Consider the following 23958-nt stretch of genomic DNA (forward strand, 5'->3'; position numbering starts at 1 on the left):
CCGAGGTAGAGAGTTCCTGGCATACAGGCTTGCTACCGCTAGGCTTGCTACCGCTAGGCTTGCTACCGCTAGACTTGCTACCACTAATTGTTGTTCCTGGGTCACGTAAACAATCTGACTGGCTTCATCTCTTCTGTTCTCTGCTTGTTTGTTTGTCCCCCTTTTCATCCTCCCATGGAGTGGAGGTGATGTCTTTGTTCTTGAACAAAGTATTTTCATCTCGTGGTTTACATTAAACGACAAGAATCATACCGCTAGAATAATCAAGCAAATCTACACCAGAGGGATTGGATTATTTAATTAGCTGATTGTGTTTTTACGTAAATATTAATTCAACCTTTCATCAAAGAGGCAATGGTAAAATATTTGTGCTAGCTACATGACTAGATTCCTTTATGTGAAATCAAACACTATCACAATTCTTCCCTTAACTTTTGCGTTTGCTATTTTCTCCTTTCTGAAAGTCAAATGGAACAGACATTACTTTCATGATACATGATACAGTTTCAAAACCACTGAAGCAGTTTGTTTGAAACGCGGGAGCAATTACAAATGTACTCAAGCCGCGGTAATAATTGCCTATATTTAGGTGGGTGGGTGGGTTTGTTCTAGGGGAAAAAATACTGTACTCTGTGACAGCCATCTAATGTTTAGGGAGATGAGGATGAGTAATGGAGCGAAAGGACATTTCCAGTCCTATTGAGGAGTTGACAGTTATGTGAGTGTCTGCTGCAGGTGTACCAGACAGACAGACACCCTCTCAGCTTGTCTGAAGATGGTCAGAAGAAGCCTTGTGATGTACTGGGACAGTAGCAGCCCCTCACAGTAGCCCCCTCTCACCCTCAGCAGCTCTCCAATAGACTCTAAGCTTCATCCCTCCAAATTCCCAAAACCCTCTGGACTGTCCATTTCTTTAACCTCACATAAAAGTGTCATAGAGTGACCCTATCAAGACTCTCTGAAGTGAGCTTACAAATTCAAAAGCGTTCTACGGACGACTTTCTTCAGAGGTTATAGAATGTATCTCTAGTCAAAAGTTCTACAGAAGAAATGCTTTTCATTAACAAACATCCAACCATTTCTTTGTTAATGCTAGCCCTCAGGTGGGACAGAAGTGTGTGCTCTTAAAGGGATCATTTGGGATTTTGGCAATGAGGCCCTTTATCTACTTTCCCAGAGTCAGATGAACTTGTGTTAGAGGTAGCATTGGTTCACGAAACTAACTACCATTGCATGCTAGCTGGTCCCATAGACGTCCAGTCATTACGCTAATGCTAGTTAGGAATTGTGGTAACGGTAGTTGGAAACCTCCCCCTGGACTGTCAAAGTGTGCTGGCCAATGAACCCTCCCCCTCTGTTCAACACACACAAATATTTTCTTGGACCCCATTTCCTTGGGCTTATCTATGTTCCACACCTTCTCCCATTTACTTTTATTAGGACCATAAGCAAGATAAAGGATTCTCAAATCAAATTTCCCTGCCGCCAAAGCCTGACATCAGTTTAACTTGACTTAACCTGCCTAAATTCCATTTAATGGGAAATTGTTAGAGGGTGCTTGGTCAGGGGCACACGGCGATGCGTGTGTGTGAGTGTATGCGAGTGCGTGCGTGGGTCCGCATTCTCACACATGGCACGGTGTCAACTATATGATTTTCTTGTTTTTTTTTATCTTTAATAATAATAATATATGTAATTTAAACACCCCCAAAAAACAAGGACACTGTACAGCAAAGAATACAAAAATAATAAGAACCAAGTTCTATTTTAGCACCTGGCTACGCAGATGCTCGCGAGCAGTGTGGTCAGCATGTAAGAGCTAAGCTGAGAGGAATGCCAGACTGAATAGGTGTTTTAAATTATATTGTTTTTGAAGGTGGAGTCAGAGTTGCGGGTGGCTGGGGCGAGAGTGTTCCAGAGTTTTAGGGGCAGCTGTACTGATCTTTCCTTTGGCCAAAGGCAAACTAGGCCTATATTTTATTCTAGATAAGCCATTGCAAGATCACATGTATATATAGCATGTATAAGAAGCTAGTGGAACAATACCAAGAAAACCATAGCAATGTCACACAAAAATGTAGTAATTATTTATTTGATTGACAAATTATAGTATGGTGACATAACGACAAGTACTAAGACTCCAGTGACAAATGTCCACGTTGTGTCGTGAGAAACTAGAATTCTTGCTGTTATTATTGCTTTCCCCGGTTAGGAAAATAATTAAAGGCCACTGCTGTGAGTAATCTTTTTATCCATCCAAGCCAGTGGGGGTGGTGAAAACCAGCACTGCAAGGGTAATAGCCTACCACCTCCTTACCCCACTGCTTATGAAGTTAATTGCTGCAATGTTATTTTTGTATATTGACTGTACTTTGCTGTGCAGTGTGGAATTGAAGCATACACTAGCATTCAGAACAGGTTGCTTTTGTTTTACTCAAAGGCTAATCATGATTGAATATCTGGCTTTAAATTGCAGTCATTATTTAATGTGGTCAAATAACCTCATGGGTAATATTTCTGTCTTTGGCAGTGGTGTAAAATACTTAAGTAAAAAATACATTAAAGTATTACTTAAATTGTTTTTTGGGTTATCTTTACTTTACTATTCATATTTTGGACTACTTTGACTTTTACGCCACTACATTCCTAAAGAAAATTATGTACTTTTTACTCCCATACATGTTCCCTGACCCAAAAGTACTCGTTACATTTTGAATGCTGAACAGGACAGGAAAATGGTTGAGTTCACACACTTACCAAGAGAACATCCCTGGTCATCCCTACTCCCTCTGATCTGGCGGACTCACTAAACACACATGCTTCATCTGTCTCCAGTGTTGGAGTGTGCCCCTGGCTATCCGTAAATTAAAATATGACAATCATGCCGTCTGGTTTGCATAATATAAGGAATTTTAGATTATTTAAACTATTACTTTTGATACTTAAGTATATTTTTGCAATTACATTTACTTTTGATACTTAAGTATATTTAAAACCAAATACTTTTTGACTTCTACTTAACTAGTATTTCACTGGGTGACTGACTTTTACTTGAGTCATTTTTTATAAGGTATCTTTACGTTTACTCAAGTATGACAATTGGGTACTTTTTCCACCACTGGTCTTTGGAGCCTAGGTAATTGTTCATTATAAACTGGGTCATGCCTAAGAACAGCCCTTAGCTTTTGTATATTGGCCATATACCACACCTCCGCTTGCCTTATTGGTTAAATGCGCTCCAGGAGCATAGCGATCTGATCTGGTGGTGTTCACATTTGAAATTAATATAAGCTGATTTTACATGTCCAAGAAAAATGTTGTTGTTTTAAACAGAAGTACTCTTTGTACCATATGCTATTTCAGAAGAAAACTGTCTCATCACTAGTCCCATTTACCCATCAAGCCCTTCCATTTTCCAGGTCCTGAGCAGAGAGCAGTGGACGGCGTGGCAATATCACCCAGCAATGAAGGGCTTTACCCCTGGTACTTACTGATGCTAGCAACAACCCGAAAAATGACACTCTTAGAAAGAGGACAAAAGAATAATAGAGAGCAACAAAAAACATTCACGACGCCATAACAGTGCTGTCAGCAGCATCCATGCTTATGCTTGGCAAATTGTATATTTATTTCACCAAACGACGTGTTGGACAGGTGAAGATAAGTTATCATGCAAAGTATGAAATCAAGTATCAGTAATTGCAAGTGGAGAAAATAAAAGCCATGAGTAGGTTTAACGTATCGAAGGCTTCTTGATTTCTAACAAATGCGAGGAGATGTTGATTTCTGTTGAACTGGTTAAACTGAAGTGTCTGCCTCCCTTTAAATGTAATTTACTGTCAACAGTTCACAATGCCTTGGTGTAGATTTGCTCTCCTCAGTAGGTGGTGATTCAATAAAACAGGTTCTATATTGGTACCTCGTTGTAGACGCAATGTCGTTAGCCACACTGCGCCGTTTTTTAATGGAGCGTTTGTTCTGGGGACAGAGAGCAGGGCCAGGAAGGCCAGACTCCAGGTCTGATGTATTAGCGTTATAATTAAACATTAGTCTCCCTCCTCAGGGAACAATGGCTCCATTTTGATCTATGTCTTTTTGAATTCCCCTTTTCCCCCCTGATAAAATGTCAAGCAGGAAATTACTCTCCAATCTAATTGACTTTAAGGTGGATGTCATCACACACAAAGTTAACGCTAACTCTTTTTTTATCCTCCGTATTGGCATGAAATACGCCAGCATCACACAAAGTTAACGCTAACTCTTTTTTTCCCCTCCGTATTGGCATGAAATACGCCAGCATCACACAAAGTTAACGCTAACTCTTTTTCATCCTCCGTATTGGCATAAAATACGCCAGCATCACACAAAGTTAACGCTAACTCTTTTTTCTCCTCCGTATTGGCATAAAATACGCCAGCATCACACAAAGTTAACGCTAACTCTTTTTTCCCCCTCCGTATTGGCATGAAATACGCCAGCTTTAGCAGATTTCCTCATTGCGGTTCACTCTCAGGCTGTGCAATCAATCCTGGGAATCTGGGGAAAGTGGTTTGATTAATAAGCCTGGATTCCGAGTGGCTCAATTAGAAAAGCCCTTGAGGTTTTCCACACTGTGACACAGGGGCACCGCTTCATCTGCTGTAATTCAAATATGAATTCGAATATGAATTACATCAGCCGTTTTTAGCTCTGGCCTGATGAAACCAGGTTAGCCTGAAGTTGATAGTTGATGGTGAGAGGATTGGTGCCACTGGGCCAAAGGGAAGGGTTGAGAATTACCGGAATCTTCTGTAATTTTGGTAATTAAGAGGTCGTCAATGGCAATCTATGTTAACTTTCGTAATTTATAATTAAATAACTTTTAAAAAATGATTCATATAAATAGTATAATTTTTTTATATCTGTGTCATGTTGTCTGAGTTTCTAGTAGATAGACCATATTGTTCAAGAGAAAATAGCCTAATTGATGAAAAAAACATTAATGAACAATGGCATTATTTTCAATTAACTCTGCATCTCTTCCAACTATTGACTTTTCACAACTGATACCAGTTTGGCGACTAAACATTTACAACAAAGACATATTGACATAGTAAAATAAATGAAAGTGTGTAAAAAAAATATATATATATTTATATATATAAAGGATATTTCATGCTGAAACCCTCACATTAAACACCAATGGTATTCACTAAGTTGATGGTTTATATTTAGGATAATGTTTTACAGCAATGATATATTTGATTTATATTTTTAAATATTATTTGATATTTTACATGAGATAAGGCAACACAGAGGGCCAGAGATGATTACAGACACCTGTGATTTTCTGAAGTATAAAAAGGCCAATAGTGTTACAGCTGCTGGAGGTAGTCTCCCACTAGGATCCCCAAATACCTCACCCAGCCTCCTTAGCACCCCCTGACAAAGGCTGGCGTGATTTAAAGAATTAAGCCCTTAATTAAGCCCTTAACTCTGGATCTATAGCTCCCCTTTCGCCCGGAGAGAGGAAGAGATATGGAGGAGAGATCCAGTTTGGAACTAAGAGCTAACATCAGGAAGCAGTGAGCCAAAGCTTCAGTATCCATTCTGTATAGACGCTACCCAGACATAAAAACATTGGCACCTGACTGGAGTGAAGTGGACTTTACCACAGTGCCACTGTTAGTTCATTGTCCAGCAGGCTGTTTGTGTTCTCTCAAGGTCCTGTCAGCCACTCCATTATGTACTCAGAGCTGCAGATTTGTCAGTGCCAGCCTGCATCTCTCTTTCTTTCCCTTAAGAGGAACGGCTAAATACCACCGAACTTGGACTGCAGCCTACCCAGTGCCCACACACTTCAGTCCTTAGGCAATCATTAGCATTCTGTATTAAACAGAGAGAGGGAGGAGAGGAAGAGGGATAGTTTCAAGTTGATTCAAGTTTCATCTTGGAGAGTGAGCAGTAAGGTGAGGTAGAGGGAGAGAGAGGACATCCAGCTGGAACGGTATGTTTCAGTAGGTGTCCCTCCCTGTACTACACTGTACTGTAAATGTGCCATTTCAACCCCACTCCTCCCCCTCCCTCAGCCCTGTCCCTTTAGGTTTAGCCCTGTGCTGGTTTTAGGCTCCCTCTTGTTATTCCTCCTGGGGATTTAGCTCTCATCAGAGATTTAGCTCTCATCAGATGGATGGATGGTGATATCTCCAGGTGTCTTCCGCGAGGGGAAGTAGGGAGACAGTCAGAGAGATACAGCGATATAGAGGGAGGGAGAAAGACTCCGAGAAGGAGATATAGAGAGGGAGAGCACAGAGCAGTCCACATGATTGTTCAGGTTTAATGCAGCTCTTCGATTCTGGAAAGAGAGGACATGGCAGTGCTTTGCCACAATACAGGCAAGAGCCCCACTGTATTGTAATGGAGCATTATGGAGATGAAGGAGAGATGGCAGGTCTACCTGCATCCAGCTCCCTCAGCCTCTTGGCCGGTTGCTGCACCAGGTGCACAATTGTCGTCTGATCCTCCTCGGAGCACATACGCTCTTGACAAATAAACACACATGCACGACTCACCATCATTAACATGCTTATCAACTCCATCCCAGGCTGTGGCAATCTGATTAAGTCTCAATCATAAACACCAATTAGGTTTTCTGACCCAAGAACAGGTGCTTTCTCTCTGTTTTCTTTCCTCTCTGATACAGTATTTGTGTGATTTTCCAGTAGCATTATTTAATCAGCTGTGTAATGAAAAACAAATAGTTTTGGCACAGCATGTGGGTGAGGGGGTAATTACTATGCACAGCCATGCTCCTGTCCTTAACACTAGAATCGCTGGGCCTCGACGGGCCCCTTCAAGCTCATGAGCAGTCATTCTGACTGCAGCATTCTAACTGTGGAATTAATACATTTCATATATGCTATCATGATTTGGTTGTGTTTATGAAGGCCTTGGGTAACATTAGAATATATATATAAGATATATATATACACTGCTCAAAAAAATTAAGGGAACACTTAAACAACACAATGTAACTCCAAGTCAATCACACTTCTGTGAAATCAAACTGTCCACTTAGGAAGCAACACTGATTGACAATACATTTCACATGCTGTTGTGCAAATGGAATAGACAACAGGTGGAAATTATAGGCAATTAGCAAGACACCCCCAATAAAGGAGTGGTTCTGCAGGTGGGGACCACAGACCACTTCTCAGTTCCTATGCTTCCTGGCTGATGTTTGGTCACTTTTGAATGCTGGCGGTGCTTTCACTCTAGTGGTAGCATGAGACGGAGTCTACAACCCACACAAGTGGCTCAGGTAGTGCAGCTCATCCAGGATGGCACATCAATGCGAGCTGTGGCAAGAATGTTTGCTGTGTCTGTCAGCGTAGTGTCCAGAGCATGGAGGCGCTACCAGGAGACAGGCCAGTACATCAGGAGACGTGGAGGAGGCCGTAGGAGGGCAACAACCCAGCAGCAGGACCGCTACCTCCGCCTTTGTGCAAGGAGGAGCAGGAGGAGCACTGCCAGAGCCCTGCAAAATGACCTCCAGCAGGCCACAAATGTGCATGTGTCTGCTCAAATGGTCAGAAACAGACTCCATGAGGGTGGTGTGAAGGCCCGACGTCCACAGGTGGAGGTTGTGCTTACAGCCCAACACCGTGCAGGACGTTGTTCATTTGCCAGAGAACACCAAGATTGGCAAATTCGCCACTGGTGCCCTGTGTTCTTCACAGATGAAAGCAGGTTCACACTGAGCACATGTGACAGACGTGACAGTCTGGAGACGCCGTGGAGAACGTTCTGCTGCCTGCAACATCCTCCAGCATGACCGGTTTAGCGGTGGGTCAGTCATGGTGTGGGGTGGCATTTCTTTGGCGGGCCGCACAGCCCTCCATGTGCTCGCCAGAGGTAGCCTGACTGCCATTAGGTACCGAGATGAGATCCTCAGACCCCTTGTGAGACCATATACTGGTGCGGTTGGCCCTGGGTTCCTCCTAATGCAAGACAATGCTAGACCTCATGTGGCTGGAGTGTGTCAGCAGTTCCTGCAAGAGGAAGGCATTGATGCTATGGACTGGCCCGCCCGTTCCCCAGACCTGAATCCAATTGAGCACATCTGGGACATCGTGTCTCGCTCCATCCACCAACGCCACGTTGCTCCACAGACTGTCCAGGAGTTGGCGGATGCTTTAGTCCAGGTCTGGGAGGAGATCCCTCAGGAGACCGTCCGCCTCCTCATCAGGAGCATGCCCAGGCGTTGTAGGGAGGTCATACAGGCACGTGGAGGCCACACACACTACTGAGCCTCATTTTGACTTGTTTTAAGGACATTACATCAAAGTTGGGTCAGCCTGTAATGTGGTTTTCCACTTTAATTTTGACTCCAAATTCAGACCTCCATGGGTTGATAAATTTGATTTCCATTGATCATTTTTTTTTCAAACACCTGTTTGAACTTGTTATCAATATAAAAGAGACCTGTCCACAACCTCAAACAGTCACACTCCAAACTCCACTATGGCCAAGACCAAAGAGCTGTCAAAGGACACCAGAAACAAAATTGTAGACCTGCACCAGGCTGGGAAGACTGAATCTGCAATAGGTAAGCAGCTTGGTTTGAAGAAATCAACTGTGGGAGCAATTATTAGGAAATGGAAGACATACAAGACCACTGGTAATCTCCCTCGATCTGGGGCTCCACGCAAGATCTCACCCCGTGGGGTCAAAATGATCACAAGAATGGTGAGCAAAAATCCCAGAACCACACGGGGGGACCTAGTGAATGACCTGCAGAGAGCTGGGACCAAAGTAACAAAGCCTACCATCAGTAACACTCTACGCCGCCAGGGACTCAAATCCTGCAGTGCCAGACGTGTCCCCCTGCTTAAGCCAGTACATGTCCAGGCCCGTCTGAAGTTTTCTAGAGAGCATTTGGATGATCCTGAAGAAGATTGGGAGAATGTCATATGGTCAGATGAAACCAAAATATAACCTTTTGGTAAAAACTCAACTCGTCGTGTTTGGAGGACAAAGAATGCTGAGTTGCATCCAAAGAACACCATACCTACTGTGAAACATGGGGGTGGAAACATCATGCTTTGGGGCTGTTTTTCTGCAAAGGGATCAGGACGATTGATCTGTGTAAAGGAAAGAATGAATGGGGCCATGTATCGTGAGATTTTGAGTGAAAACCTCCTTCCATCAGCAAAGGCATTGAAGATGCCGCCCGGGCAACGAAGGAGTGGCTTCGTAAGAAGCATTTCAAGGTCCTGGAGTGACCTAGCCAGTCTCCAAATCTCAACCCCATAGAAAATCTTTGGAGGGAGTTGAAAGTCCGTGTTGCCCAGCAACAGCCCCAAAGCATCACTGCTCTAGAGGAGATCTGCATGGAGGAATGGGCCAAAATACCAGCAACAGTGTGTGAAAACCTTGTGAAGACTTACAGAAAACGTTTGACCTCTGTCATTGCCAACAAGGGGTATATAACAAAGTATTGAGAAACCTTTGTTATTGACCAAATACTTATTTTCCACCATAATTTGCAAATAAATTCATAAAAAATCGTACAATGTTATTTTCAGGATTCTTTTCCCTCATTTTGTCTGTTGTTGTTGAAGTGTACCTATGATGAAAATTACAGGCCTCTCTCATCTTTTTAAGTGGGAGAACTTGCACAATTGGTGGCTGACTAAATACTTTTTTGCCCCACTGTATATATATATATATATATATATATATATATATATATATATATATATATATATAGATCATATTTTTATTTATTTACATTTTTATATATAACACAATAGCTTATGAAATAGAATACATATGTGTTAGAACATGGTAACAGATTGTACACAGCCTAAATACCATTAGAAGCGCCAAGTGGCCTTATGCGTTATGGAGTAAACAGCTGTGCAGGTGCATTATTTTGTGCAGAGTGAGGGAGCTCCCGTCTCACTTTGTTCATGGTGCCGGCCAGACTTGTTTTCTTTGCAAACAACTTGACAGTGAAGTGAAGATATTGTCTTTGATTCCACAAGCCTCATCACCACATTCACTCACCTGCTGCCCGATGTGGATATTTTTTTTTACTGAAAGTTGTTCAGCATACATTTTGTACTGGTCCTCTGTGGGAATCAAACCTACAACCCTGGCGTTGCAAGCACCATGCTGTACCAGCTGAGCTACACGGGACTCATACAGTTACGCACGCGCTCACTGTGTAGGCTACTCCAAGTAGGGCAGAGTGGACTGAAGACCGCTTTGATTCAGTGGACTGATATAGGGTACATACCATTTTAAGATTAGAATTATAATGGATCAATACAATAGAATGGCCTGCCCTGTTCTTTATTCACAATTGGTGATGACATAATTCTGCATTGTTTGCTTCTCCTCGCTCATCAACTCACCCATTCTCCCCCTTTCTCCCCATCATACTTTACTTCATTTTTCTAAATCTGTTTTATGTGTGAAATTAGTTTCAGTATAGGTTCGGTTTCGAGACAGTTACCAGATAGGGCACTGCACTTTCAACTGTTGGAAGAAGGAGCGAGCAGGTCGTACTGTCGGGAGGAGGAGGGGCAACGGGGGAAACTCAATTTCTGTTTGTGATATTAAGATTCTAATACCAGTGTGTTTATTTATTTATATATATATATATATATATAGTTATTTAGGGTTAGGGTTAGGGGGATGAGACAGAGGGGGATGAGGGGGATGACAAAATGGCAGAGTACATTTAAAAATAAAAATAAACATCAGCAGTCTAAATGACTGCTTTAAGGGTTGTAGTTTTAGAGGCTGAGCAGCATGCTCCTGGTTGCTTCTACTTCTCTCCCCCTCTCCCCCTCTCCCTTTTTCCCTATGGCCCATACAACAGGAACTGATGGATGAAAGCTCACGTTCCAAGGCCCTGTGTGTGTGTGTGTGTGTGTGTGTGTGTGTGTGTGTGTGTGTGTGTGTGTGTGTGTGTGTGTGTGTGTGTGTGTGCGTGTGTGCTTATGTGCTTGAGGGTGTGTGTGTGTAGAGAGAGATGTACCTGTGTGTGAGGGTACCTGTGTGTGTGAGCCAAGAGCAAGATCATTAGCAATAGTGGCAGATCATTTCAGCGTTAGGAATGATGACATTGTGGCAATACTAAGACCTTATTAATACACATTGCCAATGACTGGAGGCTTCTGCATTGCCTGCCTGTGTAATGGATTTCCTCCTCTTTGTCTGAGGAGGAGTAAGGACCAAAGCGCAGCGTGGTAAGTGTTCATGATGATATTTAATTGAAACGAACTGAACACTGAAATACAAAACAATAAAAGATGTGAACAAAATGAAAACCGAAACAGTACCGTGTGGCCCAAACACTCACACGGAAACAAACACCCACAAACCAAAAGTGAAACCCAGGCTACCTAAGTATGATTCTCAATCAGAGACAACTAACGACACCTGCCTCTGATTGAGAACCATACTTGGCCGAACACAAAAACCAACATAGAAAAACAAACAGACTGCCCACCCCAACTCACTGACCATACTAAAACAAAGAATAAACTAACAGAACTATGGTCAGAATGTGACAGCCTGTATTTTTTCTTGAAATAATTCAGAGATGTAGGCTGTTGGGATTTATCAGCCCTTTTCTAAAATACAGAAAACAGCTTCAGCTCAATTATTGGCACGGAGGAAGGGCATATTAGTTATACTAATGTTTACAAACAAGTTTGATTTCGTAATGAAGTCATTGGGATGCCAGTTCAATTTCGGTGTCTGAGTAAAGTACACTTTCCGCAACACACACACACACACACACACACACACACACACACACACACACACACACACACACACACACACACACAGGGGATGTGTTTTTGGCTCTTACCCTCTGATCCCTCCAGCCCCCTGTAATAGCCAGCCTGACTAATGTGGTGTTAATGACAGAAATCTGCCTGTGCTCTAACAATAGTGACACTAGCCATTATTTGTGGAGTCAATGATTATGCACCATTAGCAAGCTGACACGTAGCTATTAGTCCTGTTAGTGGGCACTGACACGCGGGTACGATCAGGGTGACTCAGGAGAGATATAGAAAGAAGTCAGGGCAGCTCTGACCAGGGCCTGCTGTTTAGAAAGTTATCAGACACCTACAGACACACACTGTGGACAGATAGTACAGGACGTTGTAAAGACACACACACTGTCAATTTGGTATGATGTTAGACAGATGTATTGTATGTGACATTCATAAGAGGAGGAGGGGGGGGGGGGGGGGGGGCGTTTGGAGTACGTTTTTTAGTACCTGAGATGTCGTAGAGCTCTGTTTTGTGTTCTATATTTTACATTTAAGTAATTTATCAGATGCTCTTATCCAGAGCGACTTACAGAAGAAATTAGAGTTACGTGCCTTGCTCAAGGGCACATCATTTTTCACCTGTCGATGTCGGCTCTGGGATTCGACCCAGCAACCTTTTTGCTCTAAACCGCTAGGCTACCTGCCTCCCCTATGCTGCAACGGGTTTTTTTGGAGTACCTGAGTTAACTGTGTTGTCTTCTGTGTCTACAGTGGCATCGGGAGGAACTGGCCTTGGGCGTCTGGAGGCAGCAGCATCCTGGCGGAGTACGGCACCCTGCACCTGGAGTTCATGCACCTCTCCAAGCTGTCAGGGAACCCAGCCTTTGCAGAGAAGGTGAGAGCTAGGGAGCCACAGCACCGTCGTTTCCATTCCAGTGCATTAACACCAGTCTAAACTGAGCACTCAGCCAGCCTGACAATGTTATTCATAGCCGCAACCTTCATTACTATTCTTGTTAACGCCTGTTCTGCAGATAAATGCCTTCTTTCCGCTATGATTCAGAGGCGTCTCTCTTATACCTCCCTTAACTGCCGTCCCTGCAGCAAGGCCATTTAAAGTGCATTACTGTGCCGTGCTGCTGGAAGATGAGGAGGCAATGAGGTTGCAGGAAGAAAGTAGAAACTAATTTCTCTGGTTCCGCCTCCTAGGTCATGAACATCCGGAAGGTTCTGAATCGCCTTGAAAAGCCCCAGGGACTGTACCCCAACTACCTGAACCCTAACAGCGGACAGTGGGGACAACGTAAGTCCCCCTATCTCTCATCTGACCCTTCTCTCTCTCATCTCACCCTTCTCCTCTCATTCCTTTCTCCCTCTCACCATCTCTCACCCTTCTCCTGTCTCATTCCTTTCTCCCTCTCACCATCTCTCACCCTTCTCCTCTCATTCCTTTCTCCCTCTCACCATCTCTCACCCTTCTCCTGTCTCATTCCTATCTCCCTCTCACCATCTCTCATCCCTCTCCTGTCTCATTCCTTTCTCCCTCTCACCATCTCTCACCCTTCTCCTGTCTCATTCCTTTCTCCCTCTCACCATCTCTCACCCTTCTCCTCTCATTCCTTTCTCCCTCTCACCATCTCTCACCCCTCTGCTGTCTCATTCCTTTCTCCCTCTCACCATCTCTCACCCTTCTCCTCTCATTCCTTTCTCCCTCTCACCATCTCTCACCCTTCTCCTGTCTCATTCCTATCTCCCTCTCACCATCTCTCACCCTTCTCCTGTCTCATTCCTATCTCCCTCTCACCATCTCTCACCCCTCTCCTGCCTCATTCCTTTCTCCCTCTCTCCTCCCTCTACATCACTCATTAACCGTCTCACCTCTATCTTCCATATGGCCCGTTCTTCTCTCTTTTCACCACTATCTAGTCCCTCTCTCCCATCTCACCTCATTCCATTAGTGGTACACCAGTGGCTGTCAACTGCGGTTCCACAGCCTGTAATTATCAAGCCATTTACAGCCAGGAAAGCCACGTCAGTCCAGTGGTACACATGACCTCTGGTGGCGTGGGCTGTGCATTAGAATATTATGTAACTTAATGCCACACAGTGACATCAGGGAGAAAGAAGTGCCTGTGGCTAATGACAGTGGTTATAAATGACTGTGGCGTTCAGGTGTCTGAATGCTGCCAGTAAAGTAGTTAGTCCTCCAAAGCTACAGTTAATTCCTGATACCTCCACACAACACTACACTCTCACTCAAACACCTGCTCCTTTGACTTGGTAAATGAGTGTCATGCCACTCAGGCACCACAACAGTTCAGTACCCCTATCCCTGACTGGTATGGAGCCACTGCCACTGTGGTATTACCCAGCTCCAGCCAGGCCAACTCTTGACAAAACAAGCTTCAGCCCCAAGGATTGCCTGATCTATGCCAAAGTGAGTTGGCTAGGGAGAGGCGGAGGTGGTGGTGACAATGGAGGAACCCTGAAGTGTGTCCGTGCTCAGACAGCCCTGTGCCCAGCAGTTGCCATGGATCCCCTTATTAATGAGTGTGTTTGTCTCTGAGCCCCTCAAAAGGTCAATGAGATGCATAGTGCAGATCAGACCTGACCAGTCGCTAACTCAGACATACACTTCTGGCTGTAGCATAATGATGGACCCACTGCACCTCTCTCTCACACACACACCACACACACTCATTTGAATGCATATCTTAGCCTTGTTGTTTGTTTTGCTATTCTATGTGGTACTACCTCCCATCCCCAGGCCCGTAGACAGACAGACACACAAATACTCTCACACAGTCATTGGTCCTTCCCCCGATCAGTTTGGCCAGTCTCTCCCCAGTCCCCATGAACCAGCAGTCTAAACAGCAGTCTATCTTTGTGTGTCTAATAACTCTGTCATGCTAATGATCTATGATCATCCCAGTGTGAGGTCTGTGTGTGTGTGTGACTCCTATGATTGAATGCCCCGCCCCCTCTACGCCCTTGCTGAAATGTCACGTCTGATGAATACGCGTACTAACCGTCTTTGTGTTTGTCTCTGCTTTCGTCCCGGGGGGGCAGGCACAGAGGGGCCGTGTTCACCCCTAATGACTGACTGCTGTGTGTCCAGCCTATCTCCTGACCACTGGGTGGATCTGTAGAAGGGGAGGAAGAGGAGGGCAGCCGTCCTGCTTTACTCTCATTCTCTCTGACATCTTGATTCATCCCATCTACAGAGGGATTTTCTTTAATTATATATTTTTCTCCCCATTTTCGTGGTATCCAATTGGTAGTTAGTCTTGTTCCATCGCAGCAACTCCCGTATTGGACTCGAGAGAGGCATAGGTTGGGAGCCGTGCGTCCTCTGAAACACAACCGAGCCAAGCCACGTTGCTTCTTGACACAATGCCCGCTTAACCCGGAAGCCAGGAAACACCATATACCTGGCAATCGTGTCAGCGTGCATTGCGTCCAACCTGCCACAGGAATCGCTAGTGTGCGATGGGACAAGAACATCCCTGCCGGCCAAACTCTCCCCTAACCTGGACGACGTTGGCCCAATTGTGCGCTGCCCCATGGGTCTCTCGGTCGTGGCAGGCGGCGACCGAGCCTGGACTTGAACCAGGATCTCTAGTGGCACAGCTAGCACTGTGAATCAGTGTCTTAACACTGTACAACTCGAGAGGCACTCGGAGGGATTTTCTGCATGGATTAATCTGGGTGTTGTTTGCCACTCCGTAATATAGTGGACAATTGAGTCTCTCTGGATGACTCTACATATTTGGGTCTTTGAAATGTAGTATTATTATTGTAAATACATGTAGCTATTCTGATTGGAGCCAGCCAGGTTAGGAGGAAAGTGGCTCTGTGATTTGCTGACTGCCTAGGGGAAGGTAGATGTACTACGCCAGTAATGCTGCAGGTAGCCTAGTGGTTAGAGTGTTGGATTAGTAACCGAAAGGTTGCAAGATCAAATACCCGAGCTGACAAGGTAAAAATCTGTCGTTCTGCCCTTGAACAAGGCAGTCTTACCCACTTTTCCTAGGCGGTCATTGAAAATAAGAATTTGTTCTGAACTGATTTGCCGAGTTAAATAAAGGTCAAATAAAAAACAATAATGCCAAACCAAGCTTTTCTCAAACATAGAGAAAGTTCCAAGACAAACATTGCATAAACCACCTCTAAAAGTTTGTATTTTTCAACGTATTAATGTGGGCTATATGGTCAGTGTTAGCTGGCAGAAGAATTTCCATGTAAAGAAAAACAACTCAAGTGACAAATATCTAGAGGGTATAGGGATGGTAATGTTGGATGTGATTTCCAAAAATAGAAAGGTTCACAGCGGACCATTTGCCACCTGAGGATATTTGACATATAGGTCACTTGTGATCGGTGTTTACTTGTACATTAGACAGGAACCACCTGAGGGTGATCTCATAGAAATGGTCTTGCCGTTCTCAGTGTCTCTGCGTTTCTCAGTCACTGTACAGTATAGACAGCCTATCAAAGCTCTGGTGTTGCTGTTGTTGTTATTGATGGGATGTTTGAATTTAGTCAGTGCAGTACAGTTTCCCTCTGAGCCAAGTAGCTGCTTGACTTTCATATCTTCCTATGTGGAGCTGCCAATAACATGGCCCACAGTCATGACGGACATTCTATCACACCAATGACATAGCCCACAGACACAACGGATGTCTTATCACACCAATCACATCGCCCACAGACACGATGGACATCCTATCACACCAATAACATGGCCCACAGACATCCTATCACACCAATGACATGGCCCACAGTCATGATGGACAATCTATCACACCAATGACATGGCCCACAGACATCCTATCACACCAATGACTTGGCCCACAGTCATGACGGACATTCTATCACACCAATGACTTGGCCCACAGTCATGACGGACATTCTATCACACCAATGACATGACGGACATCCTATCACACCAATCACATGGCCCACAGTCGTGATGGAGACAGTACAGGTGAATCAAAGACTAGGAGACAAAATAAATTGTTTATATTACAAGGCCATCAGACTGTTGAACAGCTTCTATTACCAGGCCATCAGAATGTTGAACAGCTTCTATCACCAGACCATCAGACTGTTGAACAGTTTCTATCACCAGACCATCAGAATATTGAACAGCTTCTATTACCATCAGACTGTTGAACAACTTCTATTACCATCAGACTGTTGGACAGCTTCTATTACCATCAGACTGTTGAACAGCTTCTATCACCAGACCATCAGACTGTTGAACAGCTTCTATTACCATCAGACGGTTGAACAACTTCTATTACCATCAGACTGTTGAACAGCTTCTATTACCATCAGATTGTTGAATGGCTTCTATTGCCATCAGAATGTTGAACAGCTTCTATTACCAGACCATCATAATGTTGAATAGCTTCTATTACCATCAGACTGTTGAACAGCTTCTATTACCAGACCATCAGACTGTTGAACAGCTTCTATCACTAGACCATCAGACTGTTGAACAGCTTCTATCACCAGACCATCAGACTGTTGTACAGCTTCTATTACCATCAGACTGTTGTACAGCTTCTATTACCATCAGACTGTTGAACAGCTTCTATTACCATCAGACTGTTGAACAGCTTCTATTACCATCAGACTGTTGAACAGCTTCTATTACCATCAGACTGTTGAACAGTTTATATTACCATCAGACTGTTGAACAGCTTCTGTTACCAGACCATCAGAATGTTGAATAGCTTCTATTACCATCAACCTGTTGAACAGCTTCTATTACCAGACCATCATAATGTTGAATAGATTCTATTACCATCAGACTGTTGTACAGCTTCTATTACCATCAGACTGTTGAACAGCTTCTATTACCATCAGACTGTTGAACAGCTTCTATTACCATCAGACTGTTGAACAGCTTCTATTACCAGACCATCAGACTGTTGAACAGCTTCTATCACCATCAGACTGTTGAACAGCTTCTATTACCATCAGACTGTTGAACAGTTTCTATTACCATCAGACTGTTGAACAGCTTCTATTACCAGACCATCAGACTGTTGAACAGCTTCTATCACCATCAGACTGTTGAACAACTTCTATTACCATCAGACTGTTGGACAGCTTCTATTACCATCAGACTGTTGAACAGCTTCTATCACTAGACCATCAGACTGTTGAACAGCTTCTATCACCAGACCATCAGACTGTTGTACAGCTTCTATTACCATCAGACTGTTGTACAGCTTCTATTACCATCAGACTGTTGAACAGCTTCTATTACCATCAGACTGTTGAACAGCTTCTATTACCATCAGACTGTTGAACAGCTTCTATTACCAGACCATCAGACTGTTGAACAGCTTCTATCACCATCAGACTGTTGAACAGCTTCTATTACCATCAGACTGTTGAACAGTTTCTATTACCATCAGACTGTTGAACAGCTTCTATTACCAGACCATCAGACTGTTGAACAGCTTCTATCACCATCAGACTGTTGAACAGCTTCTATTACCATCAGACTGTTGAACAGCTTCTATTACCATCAGATTGTTGAATGGCTTCTATTGCCATCAGAATGTTGAACAGCTTCTATTACCAGACCATCATAATGTTGAATAGCTTCTATTACCATCAGACTGTTGAACAGCTTCTATTACCAGACCATCAGACTGTTGAACAGCTTCTATCACTAGACCATCAGACTGTTGAACAGCTTCTATCACCAGACCATCAGACTGTTGTACAGCTTCTATTACCATCAGACTGTTGTACAGCTTCTATTACCATCAGACTGTTGAACAGCTTCTATTACCATCAGACTGTTGAACAGCTTCTATTACCATCAGACTGTTGAACAGCTTCTATTACCATCAGACTGTTGAACAGTTTATATTACCATCAGACTGTTGAACAGCTTCTGTTACCAGACCATCAGAATGTTGAATAGCTTCTATTACCATCAACCTGTTGAACAGCTTCTATTACCAGACCATCATAATGTTGAATAGCTTCTATTACCATCAGACTGTTGTACAGCTTCTATTACCATCAGACTGTTGAACAGCTTCTATTACCATCAGACTGTTGAACAGCTTCTATTACCATCAGACTGTTGAACAGCTTCTATTACCAGACCATCAGACTGTTGAACAGCTTCTATCACCATCAGACTGTTGAACAGCTTCTATTACCATCAGACTGTTGAACAGTTTCTATTACCATCAGACTGTTGAACAGCTTCTATTACCAGACCATCAGACTGTTGAACAGCTTCTATCACCATCAGACTGTTGAACAGCTTCTATTACCATCAGACTGTTGAACAGCTTCTATTACCAGACCATCAGACTGTTGAACAGCTTCTATCACCATCAGACTGTTGAACAGCTTCTATCACCATCAGACTGTTGAACAGCTTCTATTACCAGACCATCAGAATGTTGAATAGCTTCTATTACCATCAACCTGTTGAACAGCTTCTATTACCATCAACCTGTTGAACAGCTTCTATTACCAGACCATCAGACTGTTGAACAGCTTCTATTACCATCAGACTGTTGAACAGCTTCTATTACCAGACCATCAGACTGTTGAACAGCTTCTATCACCATCAGACTGTTGAACAGCTTCTATCACCATCAGACTGTTGAACAGCTTCTATTACCAGACCATCAGAATGTTGAATAGCTTCTATTACCATCAACCTGTTGAACAGCTTCTATTACCATCAGACTGTTGAACAGCTTCTATTACCATCAGATTGTTGAATAGCTTCTATTGCCATCAGAATGTTGAATAGCTTATATTACCATCAGACTGTTGAACAGCTTCTATTACCAGACCATCATAATGTTGAATAGCTTCTATTACCATCAGACTGTTGAACAGCTTCTATTACCATCAGACTGTTGAACAGCTTCTATTACCATCAGATTGTTGAATGGCTTCTATTGCCATCAGAATGTTGAACAGCTTCTATTACCAGACCATCATAATGTTGAATAGCTTCTATTACCATCAGACTGTTGAACAGCTTCTATTACCAGACCATCAGACTGTTGAACAGCTTCTATCACTAGACCATCAGACTGTTGAACAGCTTCTATCACCAGACCATCAGACTGTTGTACAGCTTCTATTACCATCAGACTGTTGTACAGCTTCTATTACCATCAGACTGTTGAACAGCTTCTATTACCATCAGACTGTTGAACAGCTTCTATTACCATCAGACTGTTGAACAGCTTCTATTACCAGACCATCAGACTGTTGAACAGCTTCTATCACCATCAGACTGTTGAACAGCTTCTATTACCATCAGACTGTTGAACAGTTTCTATTACCATCAGACTGTTGAACAGCTTCTATTACCAGACCATCAGACTGTTGAACAGCTTCTATCACCATCAGACTGTTGAACAGCTTCTATTACCATCAGACTGTTGAACAGCTTCTATTACCAGACCATCAGACTGTTGAACAGCTTCTATCACCATCAGACTGTTGAACAGCTTCTATCACCATCAGACTGTTGAACAGCTTCTATTACCAGACCATCAGAATGTTGAATAGCTTCAATTACCATCAACCTGTTGAACAGCTTCTATTACCATCAACCTGTTGAACAGCTTCTATTACCAGACCATCAGACTGTTGAACAGCTTCTATTACCCTCAGACTGTTGAACAGCTTCTATTACCAGACCATCAGACTGTTGAACAGCTTCTATTACCATCAGACTGTTGAACAGCTTCTATTACCAGACCATCAGACTGTTGAACAGCTTCTATTACCAGACCATCAGACTGTTGAACAGCTTCTATTACCATCAACCTGTTGAACAGCTTCTATTACCAGACCATCAGACTGTTGAACAGCTTCTATTACCATCAACCTGTTGAACAGCTTCTATTACCAGACCATCAGACTGTTGAACAGCTTCTATTACCATCAACCTGTTGAACAGCTTCTATTACCATCAGACTGTTGAACAGCTTCTATTACCATCAACCTGTTGAACAGCTTCTATTACCATCAGACTGTTGAACAGCTTCTATTACCAGACCATCAGACTGTTGAACAGCTTCTATTACCAGACCATCAGACTGTTGAACAGCTTCTATCACCATCAGACTGTTGAACAGCTTCTATTACCATCAGACTTTTGAACAGCTTCTATTACCAGACCATCAGACTGTTGAACAACTTCTATCACCATCAGACTGTTGAATAGCTTCTATTACCAGGTGTTTGGACTATTATACAGATTTTATTACCAGACCATCAGACTGTTGAATAGCCATCACTAGCCATCTACCAGGTGATGCACACTTACTCACATCACACACACACACACACACACACACACACAAGCTACCACACACACCTCATACTCATGATGTGATAACGTCCCCAAGTCACCTACACAGAGGTGTCAGTCTGTAGCCTGGAGAGGACCTGCCACCACCATGTCTCTCCCAGCAACCTCAGTCAGACACACACAATCAACCTGTTATCCATGTCCACAGCCTCTCCCACTCATATTTTGTATGTTAGTGTGTATTGTCATCAGATAGGGCCATGATCAGATCCTTGACCTTGTGTTCCCTCTCTGACCTGTTTACCCTTATGGCATGGAGTCAGACAGGTCCAAAACGACCCCAGTCAGCCATAAAGTACAGCCCCTTTAAGGCCTACGGCAACATTCTAAACCCCTACCTCTGGTGCTCTGTCCTGTCGCCTTTATTCCTGCTGGAGACGAATCTCCATCTCCCAAACAACTCTGTGGCTGTTAATGACATATACATATGTATGAGGGGCATGACAATCAATATGACAAACAGAGTGGCTTGGCTGGGGCTCTCTCCCAGACCCAGGAGACTCATTCCTCAGATAGTGAAGTGGTGAAGTGGACAGGAGAGTACAACACCATCACCGGGCGCAGCACAAAGCACAGCCCCTCACCGCACTGAATGTCTCTGTGTGCACAGACCCTCGGTCTTTTTGTCACGTTGTGGTATTGCTCGATACACACACACACACACATTATCTGTCATATAAATGCACAGACTACATCAGTCACAGACAGATGTGCACACATTCACGTTCTCCCTCTTTTACACATGCTCACAGGTGTACACAAACACACACACACACACACACACACACACACACACACACACACACACACACACACACACACACACACACACACACAGTGACAGGGACATGCCTGGGGGAGCTGATAAACTCATCAGAGGGACAATCTCTCCTCTGCATACATCTTCAATACATCAGCCATTAAAGGAGTCTAATCACATTACTGTTGTAGCTTTGTTGGGTTTTGTCCCCATTCCCGTCTCTGTCCCCTCGACCTGGCCTATGCCAGACACGTCCCTCTATCGTTGAGGCTGAGCAGGCATTTAGGGGTCACCTTCCTGTGTAATCAACCTCGAGGGTGGTGAGATTATGGCCAGCATCATTGGGCCATACATCATCCTGAGGTGAAGCAGGCCACAGGAGGAAGAAGGAAGGAAGGAAGGAAGGAGGGAGGGAAGGGAAGGAAGGAGGTGGGGGGGTACTAACTGGATGAGAGTAGGTCTATTAGCCAGACCCCAGCGTGATCCTCTACTCTTTTGTTTTGTGTCTGTCCTGTAGATCATGTGTCAGTGGGCGGCCTGGGAGACAGCTTCTATGAGTACCTCCTCAAGGCCTGGCTGATGTCGGACAAGACAGACGAGGAGGGCAAGAAGCTCTACTACGAAGCTCTGCAGGTAAACCCCTCCAGAAACCAAGCCTACACTCTTTTTTACTCTCCTCTCCCCCCTGCTTTCTACTCCCCCTCCGCTCCTCTCCTCTTGTCTTCTCTACTCAGCTTTTCTCCTGTCTTACTGAGATTAATGGCTACAGTACCAGCACTATCTGAAGCACTGACTATACCTTGTCAAGAGGCTCTTTCGACCTCGATTGAAAGCGCTTGTCTGTGTGTCAACAACAGTTACATTTCTTCCATTACTGTGAACAGTCAGAGTCAGAAATCAATAAAAGTATGGGTTGGAGTCTGAATTTGAAGCATGCTACGCCAGGTAGGAGTTGTCTATTTCTGAGTGTGGAGTACAAACTGCACTCCACAGGAGATAGTTCAAGTAGGGTTGAAGGCTGTCAGTGGATGGGGGGCAGCCAGACTCAGAGCTCTGTCTGGTGAGATGGGCTCTGACTGCTGCTAGCCCAATTCTCTGTTTCATTAGAGCCAAGCAGCCTGTCCTGTGGGAGATAAAGATGTTTCTCTCTGTGCAGAGGTCCACAAGGACCCGGACTGCTCCAGGATATTACCCTCCCTCCTCAAGTCCCCTCCCAGACAGCCTCGTTTCCCCACCACACCTGCGTATCTACCCGCCCGTCCGCCCGCCCGTCCGCCTGCCTGCCATCACCACAAACAGGTCACCCACAGCGAGAGGGTCCCCATGGCCACGCCATGCCATCCTCTATTTGGGTCAGGCAGACTGTGAGGCATGTTGAGAGGCAGGCGGTTAGGACAGACTGTTCTCTTATTAATGGTTCCTTGGCATCCTCGCCTCAGTGCCGGCCTGGCCTACATTCTCTCTCTCTCTGTGTCTCTTTGTCACTTTGTCCCCCCCAATGAGAAGAGAAGCTGAACAAGATGCGCTGCTGTCTGCCTGTGTCTATCTGCTCCTGTTCTGGCCCAGCCCAGGTCTATTTGTCTGTCAGGCTTGCTGTTACTAAACAGAATATAGGCTGCCTTTAAAGAGACCAAAGGAAATGAAATAGCCAGTTTAGGGGAATATTAATCAGCTGGTTTTCTGAGGCGGATCGTGGCGTATGAAGCCCAGCCGCCTATATACACGGCCCATTTGATTGATGTGTCACTGCAAAAGCACAGATCTGAATCATCTTTTGGAAATGTCATTACTTTCAGGAGAGTTGCCATATTTATTTTTCTTAGGTCTTCCCCCAGCAGGAGAAAAGCAAACCCAATGAATATGAAAAGAAATGTGCCAAATGACGTGGTGATCAATTAGGCATATCAGAGAATGCACCTGTAATAGTGTAGCGTTTCAGCATGCCGTCGACTCGTCTTAGCTGCGGTTATTTATTCCCTATGTTAAAAGGTAGGTTTATATCTCTTTCTACATCAATAATGGCCCATTATTTCTGT

At 44.0% G+C, this 23958-nt stretch overlaps 1 protein-coding gene across 1 annotated transcript in view; it reads left to right on the forward strand.

Annotated features, from left to right (window-relative positions):
• The window catches only part of LOC109900720 (mannosyl-oligosaccharide 1,2-alpha-mannosidase IA-like), a 172992-nt gene that overhangs the window by 133617 nt on the left and 15417 nt on the right, over nt 1-23958 (forward strand). Inside the window, exons 6-8 of the mRNA XM_020496488.2 lie at nt 12552-12675; nt 12990-13083; nt 22440-22555. Of these exons, the coding sequence (XP_020352077.1) occupies nt 12552-12675; nt 12990-13083; nt 22440-22555 (334 nt within the window). The remainder of the gene's footprint in view (nt 1-12551; nt 12676-12989; nt 13084-22439; nt 22556-23958) is intronic.

Source organism: Oncorhynchus kisutch, linkage group LG12 (assembly GCF_002021735.2).
Source record: "Oncorhynchus kisutch isolate 150728-3 linkage group LG12, Okis_V2, whole genome shotgun sequence".
Classification (NCBI taxonomy): domain Eukaryota; kingdom Metazoa; phylum Chordata; class Actinopteri; order Salmoniformes; family Salmonidae; genus Oncorhynchus; species Oncorhynchus kisutch.